At 57.2% G+C, this 17,963-nt stretch overlaps 1 protein-coding gene across 1 annotated transcript in view; it reads right to left on the reverse strand.

The window, feature by feature from the left end:
- COL13A1 (collagen type XIII alpha 1 chain) overlaps window positions 1-17,963 on the reverse strand; it is a 203,832-nt gene that overhangs the window by 83,532 nt on the left and 102,337 nt on the right. The window contains exons 6-12 of the mRNA XM_075533429.1: window positions 15,484-15,510; window positions 13,633-13,683; window positions 6,402-6,437; window positions 5,633-5,659; window positions 4,635-4,661; window positions 614-640; window positions 499-525 (exon numbers count right to left, since the gene is read on the reverse strand). Of these exons, the coding sequence (XP_075389544.1) occupies window positions 499-525; window positions 614-640; window positions 4,635-4,661; window positions 5,633-5,659; window positions 6,402-6,437; window positions 13,633-13,683; window positions 15,484-15,510 (222 nt within the window). The remainder of the gene's footprint in view (window positions 1-498; window positions 526-613; window positions 641-4,634; window positions 4,662-5,632; window positions 5,660-6,401; window positions 6,438-13,632; window positions 13,684-15,483; window positions 15,511-17,963) is intronic.

The raw sequence follows: 17,963 nt of genomic DNA on the forward strand, positions 1-17,963 counted from the left end.
GGGGGGTGGGGGTGGATTTTCCTGGGAAGTTCTACTTCTAGGCAGGTGTACCCAACAGTCCCAAACAGGAGCCTCGAGGTGGGAACAGGGATGCCTGTCTGAGCTGGAGCTGTCCTGCCCTGTACCATGCACTCCTGGCCGAGCCCAGCAGAATCTTTATCCAATATTTAACAAGACAGAGGAAGTGCAGTTGGTGTCAAGCCCGGGTCTACTTAAATACCCTGGAGGCTAGGGAGGGGGGCCAGTGGCCACTGTGGGGGTGTCGAGTGGGGGCTGGGCAGAGAGAGGGGCTGTATGGCCCAGCTCTTGGGGCAGCTCCCCTGCCCCCTCCTGAGCATCAGCCAGAGTGCTCTACATCTGGCCCTGTCCCAGGTGACACCCCAGCGGGTCTCTCGGAACCAAGGGCTCTGCTGAGAAAGCCCCACCTCGAACCCCTTTCGACCTGTTGGGAGGCTGCTTCCTGAACATGGGAATTCTGGGAAACCTCACCGAGCTTACCTTTTCTCCCTTTTGTCCTTGGGGTCCCTGTGAAGAGGCGGAGAGGAGAGTTAGAAAGCTGGAGTCTAAAGAAACCCCCCACCCCCACCCCAGCATCTCCAGGAGAGGTACCAACCGGCTGTCCTCGGGGGCCCATCAGACCCTGCAGGGAAGCAAGCACACAGGTCAGGGGTGGCTAGAAGGTAGCCTGGAGCAGTGGTGCACGAAGGGGTGGGGGTGGCACTGGTATAGAACCAGGGGCTTCCAGGTACTCTCTGGAATCCTGAGGTTGGTCTTCCTGTGTCTGAGATTCCGGTGGCCTGGCCTTAGGCAGCCCCCCTCAGCCCTTGCTCTGCTGCACAGACATGTCTGTGGGGGTGAGGTGGAGGACAGCTGTTCCCCCAGCAGCCCTCTCGTTCTTGCTGCAGACCAGGTTGCACATGGCCGTGTTGAGGGCCCTGCCTTACTCACACGTCTCCTCTCAGAGCCAGACCAGTGACAGACTGCAGAAGCCAGCCCGGTCGGTCTCCTACACACACCCCCAGAGGTTCACACAGCAGGAGGCCCACTGAGGTACAGTGGGGAGTGGGTGGGGCTTCAGACACTGGGTGTGCAGAAGAAACCATTGGCAGAGTAAAGGAAGCAGGTAGTTGAGAACATATGTAAATTGTGCTCTGGGAACCTCCAGGGAATACGAGGATGACATCCCCAACCCTATGGGGAAGTGTGAGCCTGTCATGTGTGAGGCTGTCCTGTCGAGTGTCCAGGGCTGAGAAAGGAGTCCAGGATTCATGCCAACAACGCTTGTTCTCCGAGGGCCAGGCCTGACCTGCGCTCTTAGGAGCCCAACTTCTGAGGCTGGCACTGGGGAGGCGAGGGCAGCCGCATGGCTGGTGAGAAGGGCAGAGGGAAGGATGCATCGTCCTTTGAGGCAGGCTCCCAGGGAAAGGGCTGCAGTGGGCTCCACCTCCCAGGTGGCCAAACCAGGCCCTGCACCCAGCGAGTGTCCACACGGGGATGTGAATCCAAGCGCGCCTGACCACCAAGGCCAGCTGCTTCTTTCTACCTACCATGCTCTGGACATGGAGCTGGGCTTTCAGACCTCCTCTACCACCAACTTCTGGACCAGCAGCCCGCCTGGGGGGCCCAAGGGCTCTTTGGGGCCAGAAGAGCTCAGGAGCCCCTGGGTGGGATGTCCTAAGGAAGAGAGCCTCTTTCTTGCCTTTGACTCACCAACTGGATCAACCGGGTAATACCCAGAGCTTTGTAACAAGGAGACAAATGGCCTTTGGGGTGATCTGTGGCAGCCTGACCCATCCGACAGGCCAGGAGCTTACTTCAAGTTAGCAGAATATGGTTCATCATTATTGTCTTCTGATAGGAGCCTGCAGACTCCCGTGGGTTAGGCATTGGGCCGCCAACCGCAAGGTCAGTAGTTCAACTCCACTAGCCATTCCCAGGAAGAAACGTGAGGCAGTCTGTATTTCAGATTTACCGTCGGGGAAGCCCTATACAGGCTCGCTGTAAGCTAGAGTCGGCTTGCTGGCAGTGGGGTTTCTTTTTGGTTTATATCCTCTGAGGTGTCTGCTGCGGAAGAAATGTGTGGTCTGGGACGCACGGAGGAGCTGGTCTCCTGTGTCCTACAGGTTAGCTTTGAGAAGGAATCACCGTGACGGGAGTGGACACCGTCCTCTCCGCGCCTACGGCGGGTTCTTGAGGCAGGGTTCCGTTGACAGGCAAGAACACAGACAGGAGTGTGCAGCAGTGGGAGCCCCCACCCCCCCAGGAGCAAATGCCCGGCAGAGGGGAGATGGACAGCTAATAAGTAGGTAGCAGGGTAGAATTAATAGCTCAGGGGACCCCAGGCCAAGCTAAACAGGAGTCTGATGGCTCTGTGGTCTGTTACATGTTGATGGATGAGGATGAGGCCGACTGGGGACCTTGCATGGACTTGGGCTCCAAACAGACAGGGGAGGCTCAGAGGGTAAGTGGGGTGGGGCTGAGGCCAGGTGGGCCAGAGGGAGGGCCTAAGAGGATCCCATAAGAGTTCCTTTCCTACAATAAAGGGCTTTGGGTCCCAGTTCTGTGACATAGAGCTTGTGAGGCTTTGGGCAATTAACGTCATGGTTCGGTGCCCTGATTCTTCGTGCTGCAAAATATCTACAATAATCTATGACCAATGGTGTTTCTAGACTAGGAAGAAAGGCCTGGTGATCCATATACGAGAAATCCCTCAAGAAAAGCCCAATGGGCCACAGTAACTTGGTCCCGTTGTGTCCAGGGTCTTGATGAACCATGGTGAGTGAATGGCATCCACGTCCACAGGCTCATGGACGGCCTGGTGATGACTGGAGAGCCGGGGCCAGGCCTCTCTCCCAGGAGGGGAAGAAGGAAGGCAGCTGGTGAGATGCTCCTGCCATCCACCCACCACCCCTTAGGGCACTGTGACTACGATGCCATGCCAGTTTCCACGTTGCCACGGTCCTCGTGATGTCACGAGACGCACCATGCTCTTCAGGTCAGTGCCGGGCATCAAAAAATGGATCTGCAGTGGCGGCAGCTGTGATGTCTGACAGTCTGCCAGGAAACCTGGATTTCAATGCCAGGTTCCCCCCTGCTGCCCCCAGGACCTCCCTGCTCTTCAAGGACTTCCCTGCCTCAGGGCCTTTGCACAGCTGTTCTTCCCCACGCCCCCTTTCTACTGTCTCCTGGTTAAGTCCCCACGCTTCAGGTCCCAGTTCAAAAGCCTCTTTCTCAAAAAGGTCATTTCTGACCCTCGGCCAAAGGTCAGCCTGTGATTCTGAGGTTTCTCAATGTAGTCCTAACACATCTGTTCACAGAACTGGTCACAAAGGCAATTTGCTGATTATCCATCTGTGTGGTTAGTGAAATGTTTCTTTCCAACTGGATGGTGAACTACAGGATGGCCACGTCTGCCGCCTCCTTGGTATCTGACCAAGTTCCCAGCACATTTTAAATCTAACACCCCCCCCCAATAAACTCACTGCCATCAAGTTGATTCTGACCCATGGCTACGCTATAAGGCAGGGTAGCACTCGATCCCGTAGGTGTACAAGACTGTCACTCTGCAGGAGTAGCAAGCCTCCTCTCTCTCTCCATCAGAGTGGCTGGTGGTTTCGAACTGCTTGTAGATTGCAGCTCAATGAATCACCAACCACTATGCCACTCATACTCTGCGATGGCAGAACCCTATGCTGGACCCCCCAGGGCTGTGTGGTTTCAGGCGAGTTACTTAGAACTTCCCGAGCTTCAGGGGGATGCTGAACATTCAGTGAAAGAGGACATGCTGAGCGCTTAGCCCAGCTTGCCAAGAGAAAACACTCAGGACGTTACAGGATGGGAGCCACGTGCACAGGCTGAGGCCCAGAGAGAGGACCTCAGAGGTGAAGGGTCCCCCGGGGTGTGAAGTTAGGGCAGAACGAGGGTTACAGCTAGGTCTCCTAGCCCATGTACCTCCTTCCCCAACCACCCTACCCACCTCCCTCAGCTGCCTGGGCCTGCTGTCCTCCTGCTCCCTGCCAGTGCCCTGTGGGGGGTGGGGAACATCTTCCTGCCAGACCAGGCAGGGCAATGGGGGAGCCATGCCATCCAGTGGCAAACTCCTGACTGAATTGCCACCCTGTGGAGCTGGTGCCAGTCACTCACAGGATGGAGGCGATCTAGGACATAGGAAGCGGGGACACATTCCAGTCCAGGGTAGCCCATTGGGGACTGGTCGCTTTCCCTTCTACAAGGAGTGACCTGGGGGAGACGTGGAGGAAGCAAATTCTTCCCCAAAGCTGCTCAGGGGCACAGTGGAGTGCGGTGTAAATGCCCACTTCTCCACTGTGCCCAGCTGGGCCAGGAGTGCCTGGGTATGTGCTGGGGTGCTCTGTGAAGTGCAGTCTGGGACAGATGAGGAGGGAGGTGTCCCCTGGAGGAAGTTCTGCCTTGGTGACTGTGAGGTCCCCACAGACTGGCCACGTCACAGACCTTCCTTCCCTCATTTGCTTTTCCAGTGGAGAAACCCCTGCCTGCCCTGATGGAAGGACCTAGGGGTGTGACCTTGAGGGGAAGTCCCCCCCCCACTGTCCCTGTGGGACCCCCGCTGAGGGCCAGGAGGAACCCACACACTGCCTGGAGAGCTGGGGTCTTACCATTTCCCCTTTGGGTCCTGGGTGGCCCTGAAAGAGAGGAGTGTGAGGGCCAGGTGAGCATCACTTGCACCTCAAAGTCCCAGCAGCCCTCCTTTGCCCTGTCCCAAGGCTCCTCTCCGTCCCATTGGCCCTGACTGTGTCCATCCTTCGCTCCTTCCCTTCCTTCCTCAGGCATTCTTCACTCACTCACCTGGCCAGCCCTTGCCCTTGCCCTTGTCCCTGCAGAGGGCGCCACCCCTGTCTCCCTTGACTGACCTTGGGAGAGCAAGGGCAGGCGGGCCAGCCCTTCTGATCCTGCCCCCACCCACACCCCCAGGGCTGCCCCCCTGGTCCCAGGAGAAGCCTGGAAATCAGCCTAGAGCCCCTGGACTGCTGCAGAGCTTGTTGCTCATCCTGGGGAGTGGAGAGTGGGGCTGGGCTCTGTGAAGGCCACTTGGTGGGTTCCCAGGGCTTTGGTGGGGTCAAGCTCTGCTCTGGCTTATTTCTTCCACATTTGTATGTGATGTGGGGAGGGGAGGGAGGGAGGGAGCTAAATCACCAGGACTAAGTGAGACAGGGAAGAGCAATTAACATGGGGTCAAGAGTGTTTGTGGGGGGGTGGGAGGAAAAGGTGGCAGGTGGTGGTGGGGGCGGGCAGGGTACTTGACCAGGACAGGTGGATGGATGGTGGTGAGGAGAGTGGGAGACCTGGAACTTACTTTGGTCCTTGGCGATGCTTGGAGCATGGGCTGGCTGTGGGAATGCACGCCAGGCTTTCTGAAGCCCACCCCTCCACTTCCTCTGGGGCCTCCCTGACTTACTTCCCACTGGTCCCTGCCAGGGGAGCCCCGATCCATCAGCACATTCTAGGGGTGACTCTCACTGCAGATGCTGGGAGCTCAACGTGGAGGCTGTGGGCCTGTGCCTGGGAAAGCCCACTGAGGTCAGGGGCCACGCACTCAAACACGTCTGGGGGAAAATTGCCCCTCTGAAGGAAGCAGCCTCAGAGGGCCTCTTACCGGTTTGCCGTCTAACCCAATGGGGCCCTGAAACCAGAAAGAAGACAGTTATAAGGACCAAGCATCGGAAGACTCCTTCCTGGCCTGGAAGGGGGTTAAGAGCACGTGCTCTGGCCTCTGAGTTGGGGTTCAAGCCCAGTCCCTGCTTATCCCGACACTGGTTAGGGAGTGGTAGTCTAGCTCTCAATTCCCTGTGCCGTATGCAGGCTGCCTGGCTGCTCAGGGGACACGCAGGGTGGCAGTCACCAGGGGCATCTGTAGAGACCCAGCAGACAGTGGGCATTCCAAGAAAACCAGACTGACCAGCATTGAGGCCCGGGGTAAAGCAAAGCTGGCTGCTCCCGGCCCATGCGTCCAAGGCCATGCCTCAGGCGGGGGCCAAAGGGCACCCAGATAGCCACCCTCTGCCCCATCAATGGCTTGGATCTCCCTCTCAATGCCAGGTCATGGGTGGCTGCCCAGCCCTGGGTCCTGTTTGAAGCGCTGGTGTCCTGAGGCCTTTATCAGCCTGTGACTTAGCTTTCCTTGGTTGGCAGGCAGGCAGGACCCTGCCCAGCTCTCTCTTCATTGGCACATTTGTTTTCCGGGCCTCCCTGGCACCAGGAGTCAGCAGCCCTTGGTGTCTCTCTGGGAATGGAGGAGGAAGCTGATCCTATGTCACTCCAGAAAGGCAAGAGAGGGTGGCCTTGGCTGCAGTGTAGCCCAGTCAGGCCCCGAGACCACCCGGGGGACAGCTAACCTGGGTCACCTTGGCCCCCTACGTACTTACCGGGAATCCTGGAAAACCGCGAGTGCCTGGCTGGCCCTGGAAAGAACGGGAGAAAAGTGAGGGTGAGCAGGGAGGAGGTGAAGTGAACTCTTGTCTCCTTGGCTTATCAGGGCTTCCCTTGGGACCAGGGGCGCCACGGGGAATCAATGTGGAAATGGCACAGTGACCGGAAGTCCCTGTCAATGGCTGGGCTGGCAAGGAAAAGAGGAAAGGGCCAACATCTTTGGGATCTTCTGAGGAAGTCACCCCGGAGAGCTCCGCCTGGTGCCGAAGCTGCTGCGCCACAGTCTGTAAACAGATGGGAAAGCGGGGACAGGCACGCAGCCCCCAGCGAGCGTGGCTCCTGCCTGGAACCCGCCACGTCATGGCGTAGGCTTGTTCATACTTCAGTCCTTACTCCGGATGACTTCTCTGGGTGGTTTGGCCACCAGCAGAGCTGAGCCTCAGCCGGGATCTTGTGTGTCTTTTCGCTCTTTCGCTTTCCTCCCACCCGGCCAGTGCACATCTCCTATCTGCTGAGAATCATCTGGATTCCTCCCAGCTTTGGGGGGGACACAGGACAATGTGGGCCTGCTCTGCTGAAGGTGCACAGTGCAATAGCTAGCTACTGAGGCTGGGCGCTAGGAGCAGGCTCCCTGGTCACAGCTCGGCCGTGTGTGCTGTTTCAGGATGAGAGCGTTACGCTGAGGCCCAAAGCTGCACGGCTGTGAAGGTCCAGGCCAAGGAGGTCAAGGGCAACAGGGACCTAAATGGTATGACTCACCTCACTCTTCCCAAGGTCACCCTCAATCTTGTCCTCATCAACCATTGCAGGCCCCCTGCCTTCCTCCTCCTTCGCCTTCGCTCAAGCATGCTGGCCCCCCACTCATCTGCCTTCCCCTGGACACACGGCCCATTCCAACATGATGAGGGGGCGACACCCCCTTTGTGCGCATGGGTTTTGGAGTCTGACAGACTGAGTCTACTTCTGGCCCCACCAGCGATGGCTGTGCGACTCCGAGCAAGTGGCCCGGCCTCTCTGAGCCTGTTTCCGCATCTTTGGACGGGCATGGTGATGTTACCGCTCAAGGCCATTGAATTCTCCCACCTCATTTAGAAAGCTGGCCATCGTGGTGGTCGGTGGTAGAATGGCTGTCTTCGATTCCCTGCCTATAAGCTTCATGCACATCAGGCCACGCTCCCTGTAAGCTTCCTGGAAATGGTGGCTCCCCCTCTTGGAGCTTCGCTGAGTGAAACAAAGGACGCAGCAGGCTGCTGTTTGTGCCCGAGAAGTTTTGGGAGTACGCAGCAGCGTCTCACGATCAGATCATCTCCTGAGGAAAATTCTCTGCATCCATCTCGATTCCACCCCGAAGCATCTCTGGGCCCCTCAGGTCCCGTTGGAGTGCCCAGAACCCTCTGCTCGGGGGTCACATCAGCCCCTCTGGCTGGGTGGGATGGGGTCCCTGCCCTTAGGATGGGTACACCGGCGGAGCAGGCAGGGAGGAGGTGGAGTCTGCTGCTGGCTCAGGCTGGGTTGGCGGCAGGCAGCCGAGAGGACAAGATGGGGGAACGCCACTCTCATGAATGCCCGAGGGCCGGGGACTTCTCTCCTCTCAAGGATAAGTGATGGGAAGAACAGTACCGAGGAGAAAACCCGGAACCTGGGCAGCATGGCCTTCTGAAAGCTCCCAAGGGAAACTTCGGACTGCGGAACACCGAGGGGCCTGGAGGAAACGTCAGGAGAAGCGGCCTCTCCAGAACATCCTCCGGACAGTGTTTCCATGCCAGGGACAGCCCCGAGGCGTCCTCACGACAGAGCCTGCCTGCTAGCAGCCGCAGCTCTCCAACCCAGGGCCAAGGCCAGCGCCGAGCAGGGTGTTTCCAGGAGCTTGGGAAGAATGCGGTCATTGACCAAAAGGACCCTGGGACTGGGCTTCCAGAGAGGTTGGGGCTGGCAGGCCGCTTGAGGTGGCTTGGGAGTGGATTTCCATTTGGCTTTTTCAATGGCAGGCAGCCGTTGAGCATCTCGGCCTGCACCAAGTGGCCGGTCCTGTTGCTGTGTGGACTAGGCACCGCGCTCGTGGCCCCATTTGGTGGCTTGACTTTGCTTATCGATTTGCGCATGACTCTTGATTAAGGAAAAAACAAATCACCGTGACATTCTTACGTGATGTGGTAACTTACTTTCCAAGTTGGTATTTGCCTTTGGTCTTGCGTGATTCCTGCCATATGGAGGTTTCTCGTTTGGACAGACAAACGTCAATCTTCTCCTAAGTCTTCTGGGCTGTGTGTTCTGTGTTGAAAGCCGTCTTTGGTTGAGAGGTATACAACACTACTGTTGTTTTTATTATCGGTGTCCCTGTGCTCGTGTGGATTCGTGGTGTGTATCTGGACAGTTTACACCACTCACAAGTTATTCTCAGTGCGTTGTAACGAGCGAGTAGAGATTTCACGTTGTTTGAAAAGCGATCTTTCACTTTCGCTTTTTCTGAAAGGCAACTCAGCTGTCCCGGCCTCATTTCTGGAAAAATAATCCAACTTCTTTTCCTTTTGTGAAACGAAGCCCTGACCAAACATGCATCAAATTCCTACCTTTATTTCTGCCTCCTTGTTCTGTTCCAGCCATTTGTGTTCGTAATGGCTTTATTCTTATATTTGGATTTCTACAAGAACTGCCGCTCTCCGTCCTGGGCCCAGGACCTTATTCTCCAGAATTTTCTGCCAGTCTCACAGGATTCATTTGCCATTCTCAACTGAAATTGGATATTATTTTGTCAAACTCCCTGCCTTACAGAAAATTCACTGGAGTTCAGATCACCTTAAAGTGGCGGATTATAGATTTTTTTTGTAGATTAATTTTTAGATAAGTATTACTGCCACAGATATAAGAGCAAAGAAAAATAAGCTTCACCTGGATCTCTGGAATTGCGCTTAATTCAAGGCCTGGAGAGCAAGGGAGGTGAGTAGACCCACCCTTTCGGGGCATGGACCCTCTGTCCACCCTTCTGGTGGCTTTCCGGTGGGATCCCCGGTCTGCAATCCGAGTGTGAAGGAGCACGGACACATGGAAATGGGGCAGAGCTGACCAGGAAGGCTCGCTGGCCTCCTGCTTCATTCCTAAAGAGGGTTGGTCCATCACGTATCTGTCCCGGTCTCGCCTTCTCCAAGAAGGGTGACCATCTTCCAATGTTGGCCAGTGCTTTCCCACCGGCTATGAGTGGGGAGCGGGGGAGCAGACCATCTGCCAATCTGCCGTGTGAACATCCCCCCCTCCACAAGTTGGCTGCGAGCTAGCAATGTGGCTAATGTCACTGAAGGCAGTGCTGGCCGGTGTGCACTGTAGGCTCCCTCGTCCTTCCGGGCAGAGAGCCATCACCTACCCTGGTCCTCAAGGTGGACTGTGGATTACCTGGAACTGCCCCCTCTTGCTCACGGCTCAGGTGGTCATCCTATCAATTCAACCTACAAAACGTCTTTCCAGTCCATCGCACGGGCCCTGCTGCTGTCTAGGCCTCGGTTCCTGTAAGGGCCAGGCTCCCGCCTGCCGCTTCTTCTAACCCATCTCCTCGAGGAAGGGAGGCTCAGGTGTCAGATTGGGTCACTCCTAGCTCAACACAGTGCCAGGGCTCTCCCATGCCGCCCCCAGGAGAAGGTCCTAAGTACCTCAGACAAGGTCCTTCTTGCCTAGGTCCTTGCTTTCAGCCACCCTTCACCACCACCCCTCATTTTGGCTCCAGAGAGAATGGTCCCCTTTTCTCCAACAGTATCCCTAGGGCCTTAGGACCCCCTTCTTCATCTAGGCTTGTTACCTGGGTGATTCCTACTCTTCCTTCCCTGTTCATCCCCACCCCCTGGCCCCAATTCGGGTCCCTTCTACAGGTGCCCTCAGCTCCTTCAATGCCCCCCATAGGGCAGTCCTTCTCACGATTGCTGGTCCCCTGCTAGACCGTGAGCCCGGAGCAGAAACTGCCTCTGTCTGGTTTTCCTTGTTGTCCGCAGCTAACAGCTATGAATGGAATGAAGTCATGAAGCAGCATTCAACACATGTGTCTCCCTGGCAGGGGGGTGGTGATCATTGTGGATGAGGCTGCCTCTTGGCCCCAGGAGAGAAGCTGGGGACTCGGGGAGGGGATGGTCTACTTTGAGATGCGAGCATTCACTAGTCTGGCAGATGACCTTTCTAGCCAGTAATTCAGGTCTCCAGATTTAACTGTCCCCTGCCCCCAAAGTTTAATTGCCTCTCCCCAACCCCATTTTTTGAAAGGGCTTCCCTAAAAAGTCAACCCACCCAGACAAGTTGTCCCAGCATCTTGCCTCGTTGGGATGCAAACCAGCAGCCTTCAAAGACCCAAGATGAGGTCCTCCTTTGCTGGAACCAGTTAGCAAGCTCCAGGAGAGGAGGCAGGTGGCCCAGAACACAGCCAGGCTGGCTCTGATCAGCAGCGTGTAAGCCAGTGCTTCCTGCCTAAGTGGTAAGCCACAGGCTCCCCATTTTCCCGCTGTCCAGGGCTGGCCCCACTCGACCTCCTCCTCCAATGACAAGTGGCTTCTTTGTCCTCCCTCTCCCCTGCTCTCCAGGGTCAAGATGACTTCCCAGGAGCACTCAGCTATCCAAGTGATGGTCACCCATAGGCCACCGTTGGGGACTCTGGTTTGCTCAAGGCTCCTCATGTTGTTAAACCTCTCCTAGGATCGATGAAGACCCAAGGGAGATTTCCGCCCCCCTTTTAAATAAACATCCTTTATAACAAACAAACTCACTGCTGTTGAGTTAATTCTGACTCCCAGGGGAGAATTGCCTTGTGGGTGTGCAAGGCTTTATGGGAGTAGAAAGCCTCATCTTTCGCCTAAGGAGCTGCTGGTGATTTCAAACTGCTGACCTTTGGTTAGCAACCCAGTGCATTACCCACGACACCACCAGGGCTCCTCCTTGATAAAAAGGAGAGCTAAGTGCATGGAAGTGGGGTGTCAGAAAAAGAATATAGGGTTTGGTATGAGGCTGCACCCAAGCTCCAGCACTTGTCGCTGTGAGACCCCGGGCACGGCAGACCCCTCTGTTTGCCTTTGGGTTGGTGGTGCTGCCTCCCTGCTTTGTTAGGAGACCCAAAGGAGACCCGTGCACCCATGAGGCCAGAGCTAGGTGTCCAGGAGACGGGATAGTCATCCTGTCCAGGCCCCAGTGCCTAGCAGTCCTTGTGTTCCCAATTAGAATCACACATGCGGGGCCGGAAGCCAGGAGGCAGGCAGACAGACCCCAGAAAGGTCCCCTCAAGTGGGGCCTTTACTATAATGTTAAGGTCGCCGTGGAAGAGGTCAGAGGAGGTGCTAAGGGGGACGCAGCAGGTACCCCTGTGCTTGGGCTGGGAAGCTGACAGAGGTGGGACACGCAGGGCCTGGAATATGCTTGTCTGCCTGCCCACCCAACAGGCCTGGCCCCCGTCTCAGTACTTGTTGCTAAAACCTGGGGGTTGTCTTCTTTTCTGTGGCTTCCCCAGCCCTCAGCCCCTCACTAGCTGGGCAGCACACTGCCAGGCACAAGCACTCTCAGAATTCCCACTTTGGCTGCCAGAGCCGCCCAAAGGAGTCCCCCCACCCCGCCCTGGCAGGGATGCTGCACCCCCAGGTTTGGGGATCCAATTCCATCAGAGCTGCGTCACTGTATCTGGGTTTTCTCGCCCGAGAGGTGGGCGGTGTGGCAGTGCCTACCTACCCCATGGGGCTCTTGTGAGGGTCCCAGGAGACAAGGTGTGCACATGAGTGATGAGGGATCATGAAGTGTCAGCCCTTGACGTGGCCACTATGGTCCGAGTGTGGAAGGAGCCCTTGCCCAGGACCACCCCAGGCAGGACCAGCCAGCCTGGGCCCTGCAGCTCCCTCTGCTCACCTCGTACCCTCCCCAGGTCTCCCAGAACTCCAGGGGGCAGGCGGGGGTGCCTCTCAGTACTCACCCCAGCTCCTCCCCTGGCTTCCTACCTCAATTCTGACTCCTTTCCTTGACGGAAAGCTGAGGCTTTCTACTCTTACCAAGAGTTGCAGTCTCAGAAAGCCACAGGGGAGTTCTGACCTAGCCTATAACATTGCTGTGAGTCCGGAGCGGCTCAATGGCAGTGAACTTGGGTTTTGTTGGTTGGTTGGTTGTACTGGTTCTGGACAGAGCCCAGTAAGCTGTTCTTTGGGTCTCCTCCCCAGACTGCTCTCTCTGTGGACGTCAGAGGACTAGGTGGGCTCGGCGTCCTGCATCCCCTGGGCTGGTCTCAGGCTCCCTCAGAGGAGGGGTGAGCTAGGGGCTCCTTCAGCTTTTTTGCAGAGCACTTTTGTCATGGGTGGGGAGGCAGGCAGGAACGGGTGCCCTTCTGGGGCCTTGAGCATGCCGTACACACATTGGGGACCTTGGAGGGTACCTCGGGGGCTGAGGCTAACTCCCTGCTCTCTCTCCCCGCCATTCACAGGCCAGGTGAAGTATGCAGCAAAGCACAGAGAAGAGACCTGCTACTTGGCTGAAAACCTAGGGGGCAAGAGGCCTGGGGTCTAATCCTGCCCTCGTCAGTAAGTGGGGGGTCCTGGTCAGTCCGCTGCCCTCTCTGGGCCTCAGTTTCCCCTTCTCAGAGGCCGAGAACATGGCGCTAACATTTGGTGATTGTATCTTAGCCCACGGCCTGGACACTGTTTGGGAAGAACCTCTGGTCCTCCTTCCCACAGCCACGGTATCTTCCCGGCTTCCCCACCAACACCCCTTTCCTGCCCCTGAGGAGCCAGACCTGAGGGGAAGCTCACTGGGCGGAGGTCCTCAGACCAGGGCCCAAGGCTTCGCTCAACTAGGAGACTGTGGGTGAATGTGGTGGGGGTGTCCTAGGCCTGGGAATCGATCAGGACCGGGATGTCTATTCCATGGGATTCTGGAAATACAGGGAGGCCTTGTGGAAACAAAGCTGGAGCAGTCTTGCCATGTTGTCTCCCCCTCCTCGCGCCCTCCCCCCCAGGAGTGAGCACTTTCCCCTGGGTAGTAACCAGCAGGCCTTCCAGCTGCCCGAGCTCTGTGGCTAGAGGTGGGCCCTCCTGAGCCCTCCCCAGAGGCTGTAATTTCATATATTTAGCCAGACCACTTTCTCTTACGGCAAGGGCAGCACTGCCACCTGGTCTAGCTGACCACATCATGGGTAGGGCCTCCACATCCAGCGGGACCACCGGGGCTCACCTCCCTGTCCCACCCCACCCACCCGCATTCCAAAGAAGAGTAAAAACAACTTACAGGGGGGCCTCTTGGACCAATGATGGACAACCCAGCATCTCCCGGGGAGCCCTGCAGGGAGAGAGAAATACAGGGGAGGGGTCAGGGAAGGGAGAGAGAGAGAGGGCAAAGAGGAGAGTCCAGGGACAGGAGGGCAGTGCGATGGATGGGGATGGGAAGCAGGAAATAGAAAATGAGCCGAACATTCCAGAAGGCCCAAGAACCAGAGCGGAAAAGCAGTAGGAACAAGGAGAGAAGAGATTCCAGCAAGTGTCGATGTGGGGCCCAGGTGATGTGGCCTTAAGCCAGGGAGGCCAGGGAGCAGGTGTGCACTGGCGTGAGCAATGGCCGCCTTGGTCAGTGGCCCCAGGACTCCCACAGACGGGCCCTGCTCAGAGCCATCTCCAACCACGCCCACGTTACACAGACCCCGAGGCCTCCCTCCCTACCCTATTCCAAGATACCCATCTGGCTGTGCCCTGCCCAGGCTGCCCTGGGACGGGGCTGCTGGAAACAGACTGTCAGCCTGGCCAGTTTCCCAGTTCTGATTTCTGAGTGACAGAGGGGTCAGGGCTGGGGCAGAATGTCAACTCCCAGGGGGCTGGTGGAGGTGGCTGCTTGCCTGTGAGCTCAGAGGGCTGTGGATGGGTGGCTGAGACAGCTAGATAAACACTGGGTCGGTGGGAGCAGGGAGGAGGAGGAAGACTGGGGTACAGATGTGGGAACGGAGACCAGCACCCTGGCAGGAGCGGGCTTCTGTCCCGCTGGGAGGAGGGGCAGGATGCTGCGTCCCCCCAGGAGTCCATTCCTCCTGATGAGGCATGTGGGGGAGTGAAAAGGCGCAGGGCCCTGGAGCTGAGGTCTTGCAAGCCACCTGGCTAGCTGGGGCCCATCAGTGGGACTTCTCTGGGCCCCCATGAAAGCAGGCTTCAGAAGGGTCAAGGGACACGGGGGCCATGGGTTTGGTTTGGTGTCAGACACCGTTTTAAGGGTTTAGCCACTGTTCCAGTTCACACTCTCACATCTTACCAGGGAGGCATCCACAGTCCCATTTTACACCAGACGGGATTTCGGCACAGAGTCATTGCTGACTCCTAGCGACCCCCTGTGGGTTTCTGTTTTCGGGAGTAGAGAGTCCCGTCTTTCTGGTGGTTTTGAACTGGCGACTCTGAGGATAGCAGTCCAATGCATAACCACCACGGTTTGTGCTTCATACAAAATAGCCGTGATTATTATCGCTACTGCTGGTATTTGGGAGACGGGAAGAAAACCATGCGCAGGTACACAAGGTACAGGCCGGGCAGGAGGAGGGGTTCTAGGAGGTCTGGCTTCTGGCCCCTCCTGTCACTGTGGCTGTAGGACCTTGGCAAGCCCCACCCTGTATCTGAGTCCCAATCGTTTCATCTGCAAAGGGAGCCATTTAGGTGTGTGGCTCTGGAATGTTAAGACCCACCAGCGCTGATATTCTAGGATGGCCTCCACCCGACACCCCCCCCCCCCACTCCCTCGCCCACAGCGTCCCTGGGCTTTTCCTGGGGAAGGGAGAGAGAAAGGCTTTTTCTCTAAGGGCATCAGTGGCGGGGGCTGGGTTAGAACAGAGATGAAGGCTCTGTCCACCCCAGGGGAGTGAGAGCCATGAAGTTGTATGCAGACATGGCTGCGCCTGGGAGCCCCAGCCAGCCAGGAAAGCTGGGACCATCGCCCAGGAATCTGGCCCGATGGTGTGGAAGCTGTGAGGAAACTGGGCAGGGGCAACCTGGGGGGACCTGCAAGGGGGGCAGGGAGAGCAGCGGAGAGTGAGGGCGCAGCCTCAGAGAGTGGGAGGAGAGTCCCTGCTAAGGATGATGGGCGGAAGGGGAACAGTGGACTCACCTTCTCGCCTGTTTGGCCCTTGACTCCCTGGGGCGGCCAGATGCCAGGTGCAGAGGAGAGAGGGAGGGGGAGAAACAGAAAGAGGATGAGAGAGAGAGAGGCACAAAGACAGGAATCTACGTGCATGGCACGAAGACCAAACAACAGAAATAACCATGAAATAAGAAACAAAACAAAACACAGATGCGGACAACCGGCAGGCTCTATGTCCAACGGAACACAGCTTGTGGCCGGTGTCTGCCCTACCACTGGCCCGGCTAGGTCCCACAGCCCACCAGGAAAAAGGGGCAGCCCTGCAAGAGGCCTTTCCTGCGCGTGTGCGAGGCTGTGTGTGTCTGCATAGTTGGATGGGCGCTGTATGTGGGAGCATGTGTTTAAGTCTTCGTGGGTGCAATGTGTGTGAGTGCAAACCGGTGTGTACTGAGTCCTACGTGGTGCATGTGTGTGTGTGTGTGAGTGCAAACCGGTGTGTACTGAGTCCTACGTGGTGCATGTGGGTGTGTGTGCTGTACCTGTGAATGATGTGAGATAAGCCAGTCTACATGTGCCATGCGTGCGTGCGTGCGTGTGAGCTGTGGCAGAGAGAGAACGAGCCGCTCTGGGCCGCGCAGTCTGGGGTGTGGCTGGGGCCTGGCCTCCTAGGGGTGTGCTGTGATGAGGGAGTCTATGAGGCCCGGGCACCTCGAGTTCTGCCAAGTATAAAGCTTGGCCAAGCTGGACAAGCCGGACGGAGCTGTGAGGGCCAGCGAGCTGGATGGCAGAGGGGCTTGAAGAAGCACCGTGGACAGAGGCAGGGCACACACCTGGGAGGATGGAGGATGGGCCAGGGTCAGGGACCCTCCCCACCCTCCCTGCTCCAACAGGCCAGTGAGCCACCTCTGGGGACCCCCCCCCCCAAGTTCCAGCACTTCACACCACTGATCTAGGAGTCCTTATCAGGTGGCACATGCCAGGACCCCTACTGACAGCCAGATGGGCCCATTGTCATATCTAAAATACACCCAGGGACATAAAAAGCCCCAAGGGTTAGAAAACAGCCTTTTCATAGAAAAAATAGGAAGCCCCTGCTGCTTCTCCAGCCCCCACTGTGGGTCAGACCCAGCTCAGATGGCCACTTCCGGGGGAGGTGCCTGCAGGGCCCTGGGAGAAGAGCACAGCAGGGAGGCTGGGAGGGGCTGGTTGGCCTTTGTTTTCTTTCCAGCCTTCCTTGCTGGCCAGCAGGAGCACAGGGGGGGGGGGGGGGGGCAGGTCCGGAAGCTTACCTCTTCAGAGCAGGAAATTTGGGTACAAAGCCCAGCCTGGTCTTGGCACATTGAGCCTCAGGCTCTTCATTGATCAAAACCAAGCATTCCTCCCCCTAACTGGGTGTTTCAGCAAAACACAGAAGCATCCAGCAGGTGCTCCTGGTGATCACGGCTCCAAGAGCCTGGGATTCAAGGCTGAGGTGGACACACAGGGCTCAGGCCCCTGCATTGGAGAATGTGGACTCAGGACTTGTCCTTACAGAATCAATGCAGAGAGCGGGAACAGGCTGGGGCTCACAGAACATGGGAAGCGTGGGATACTCGCCTCCAAACCTCGGCAGAGGAGCTCTGGCTGGACCTGCGGGAGCTCAAAGCACCTGTGACACGTGTGTGAACCTCTGACATGCCCCAGGCTCTGTGCTCTTATCCAAGGAGCACACAGCTCCATCTGCGAGCTCTGACACCAGAGGTCATGCTGCGTGGGGGGAGAAGGGGTCTGTTCTCTCAGGGGCAAGAGCACAGGGTTTGGCGGAGTCCGACTGCCTGGGTTAACATCTCTGCTCCGTGATGTCCTAGCTGTGTGACCTTTTGAAAGACACGGGATGTCTGAGCCTGCCTTCTCACGTCTGAACAATGGGGCTGGAAGTGGTGCCTACCTCGCATAGTTCTGGGGAGAACCAAGGTGCTCTTAGCACTGGGTTAGGGCTTACACCACAGGGGTTAGTGGACAAGGGACAAACTCCCCGCGCAGGCATGCAAATTCACACACCAGATGCTACGTGGAGAGGTGAGATGAGGAGCGGAAAGCAGGAGGGAGACTGGCCTTATGGTTTGGGGTGTTGGGGAGCCAGAGTGGGGTGGGGTTAGGAATGAGACCCTGACTGTGCTCTAGACCAGGCTGGGTGGCGGTGAGGCTGCGGGTCACCACTGCCCTTGGCTGCCACTTCTAGCCCAGCAGAGACCATCACCCTGAGGCTAGGGAGGATCTCTCCTACAGCTTTCTCCCTGGGGGTCACTGCCCCCCTCAAACGCTCCCAGCACCCTTCAGAGGAAAGGAAGCTTAGGAATCTGGAGGAACTGGCCCTGTTGGCGACATTCTGCCCTCAAGTGTCCACATCAACAGAAGAAGACCCTCCTGAAACGCTGGCCCCAAAGCAGCCTCAGTAAAGCAAACCCAACTCTTTGGTGGGCTGACCCCTCATTGAGGATGGATTTGTCTAGATTGTTAGCTGTTTG

This window comes from Tenrec ecaudatus, chromosome 16 (genome assembly GCF_050624435.1).
Source record: "Tenrec ecaudatus isolate mTenEca1 chromosome 16, mTenEca1.hap1, whole genome shotgun sequence".
Taxonomy (NCBI): Eukaryota; Metazoa; Chordata; class Mammalia; order Afrosoricida; family Tenrecidae; genus Tenrec; species Tenrec ecaudatus.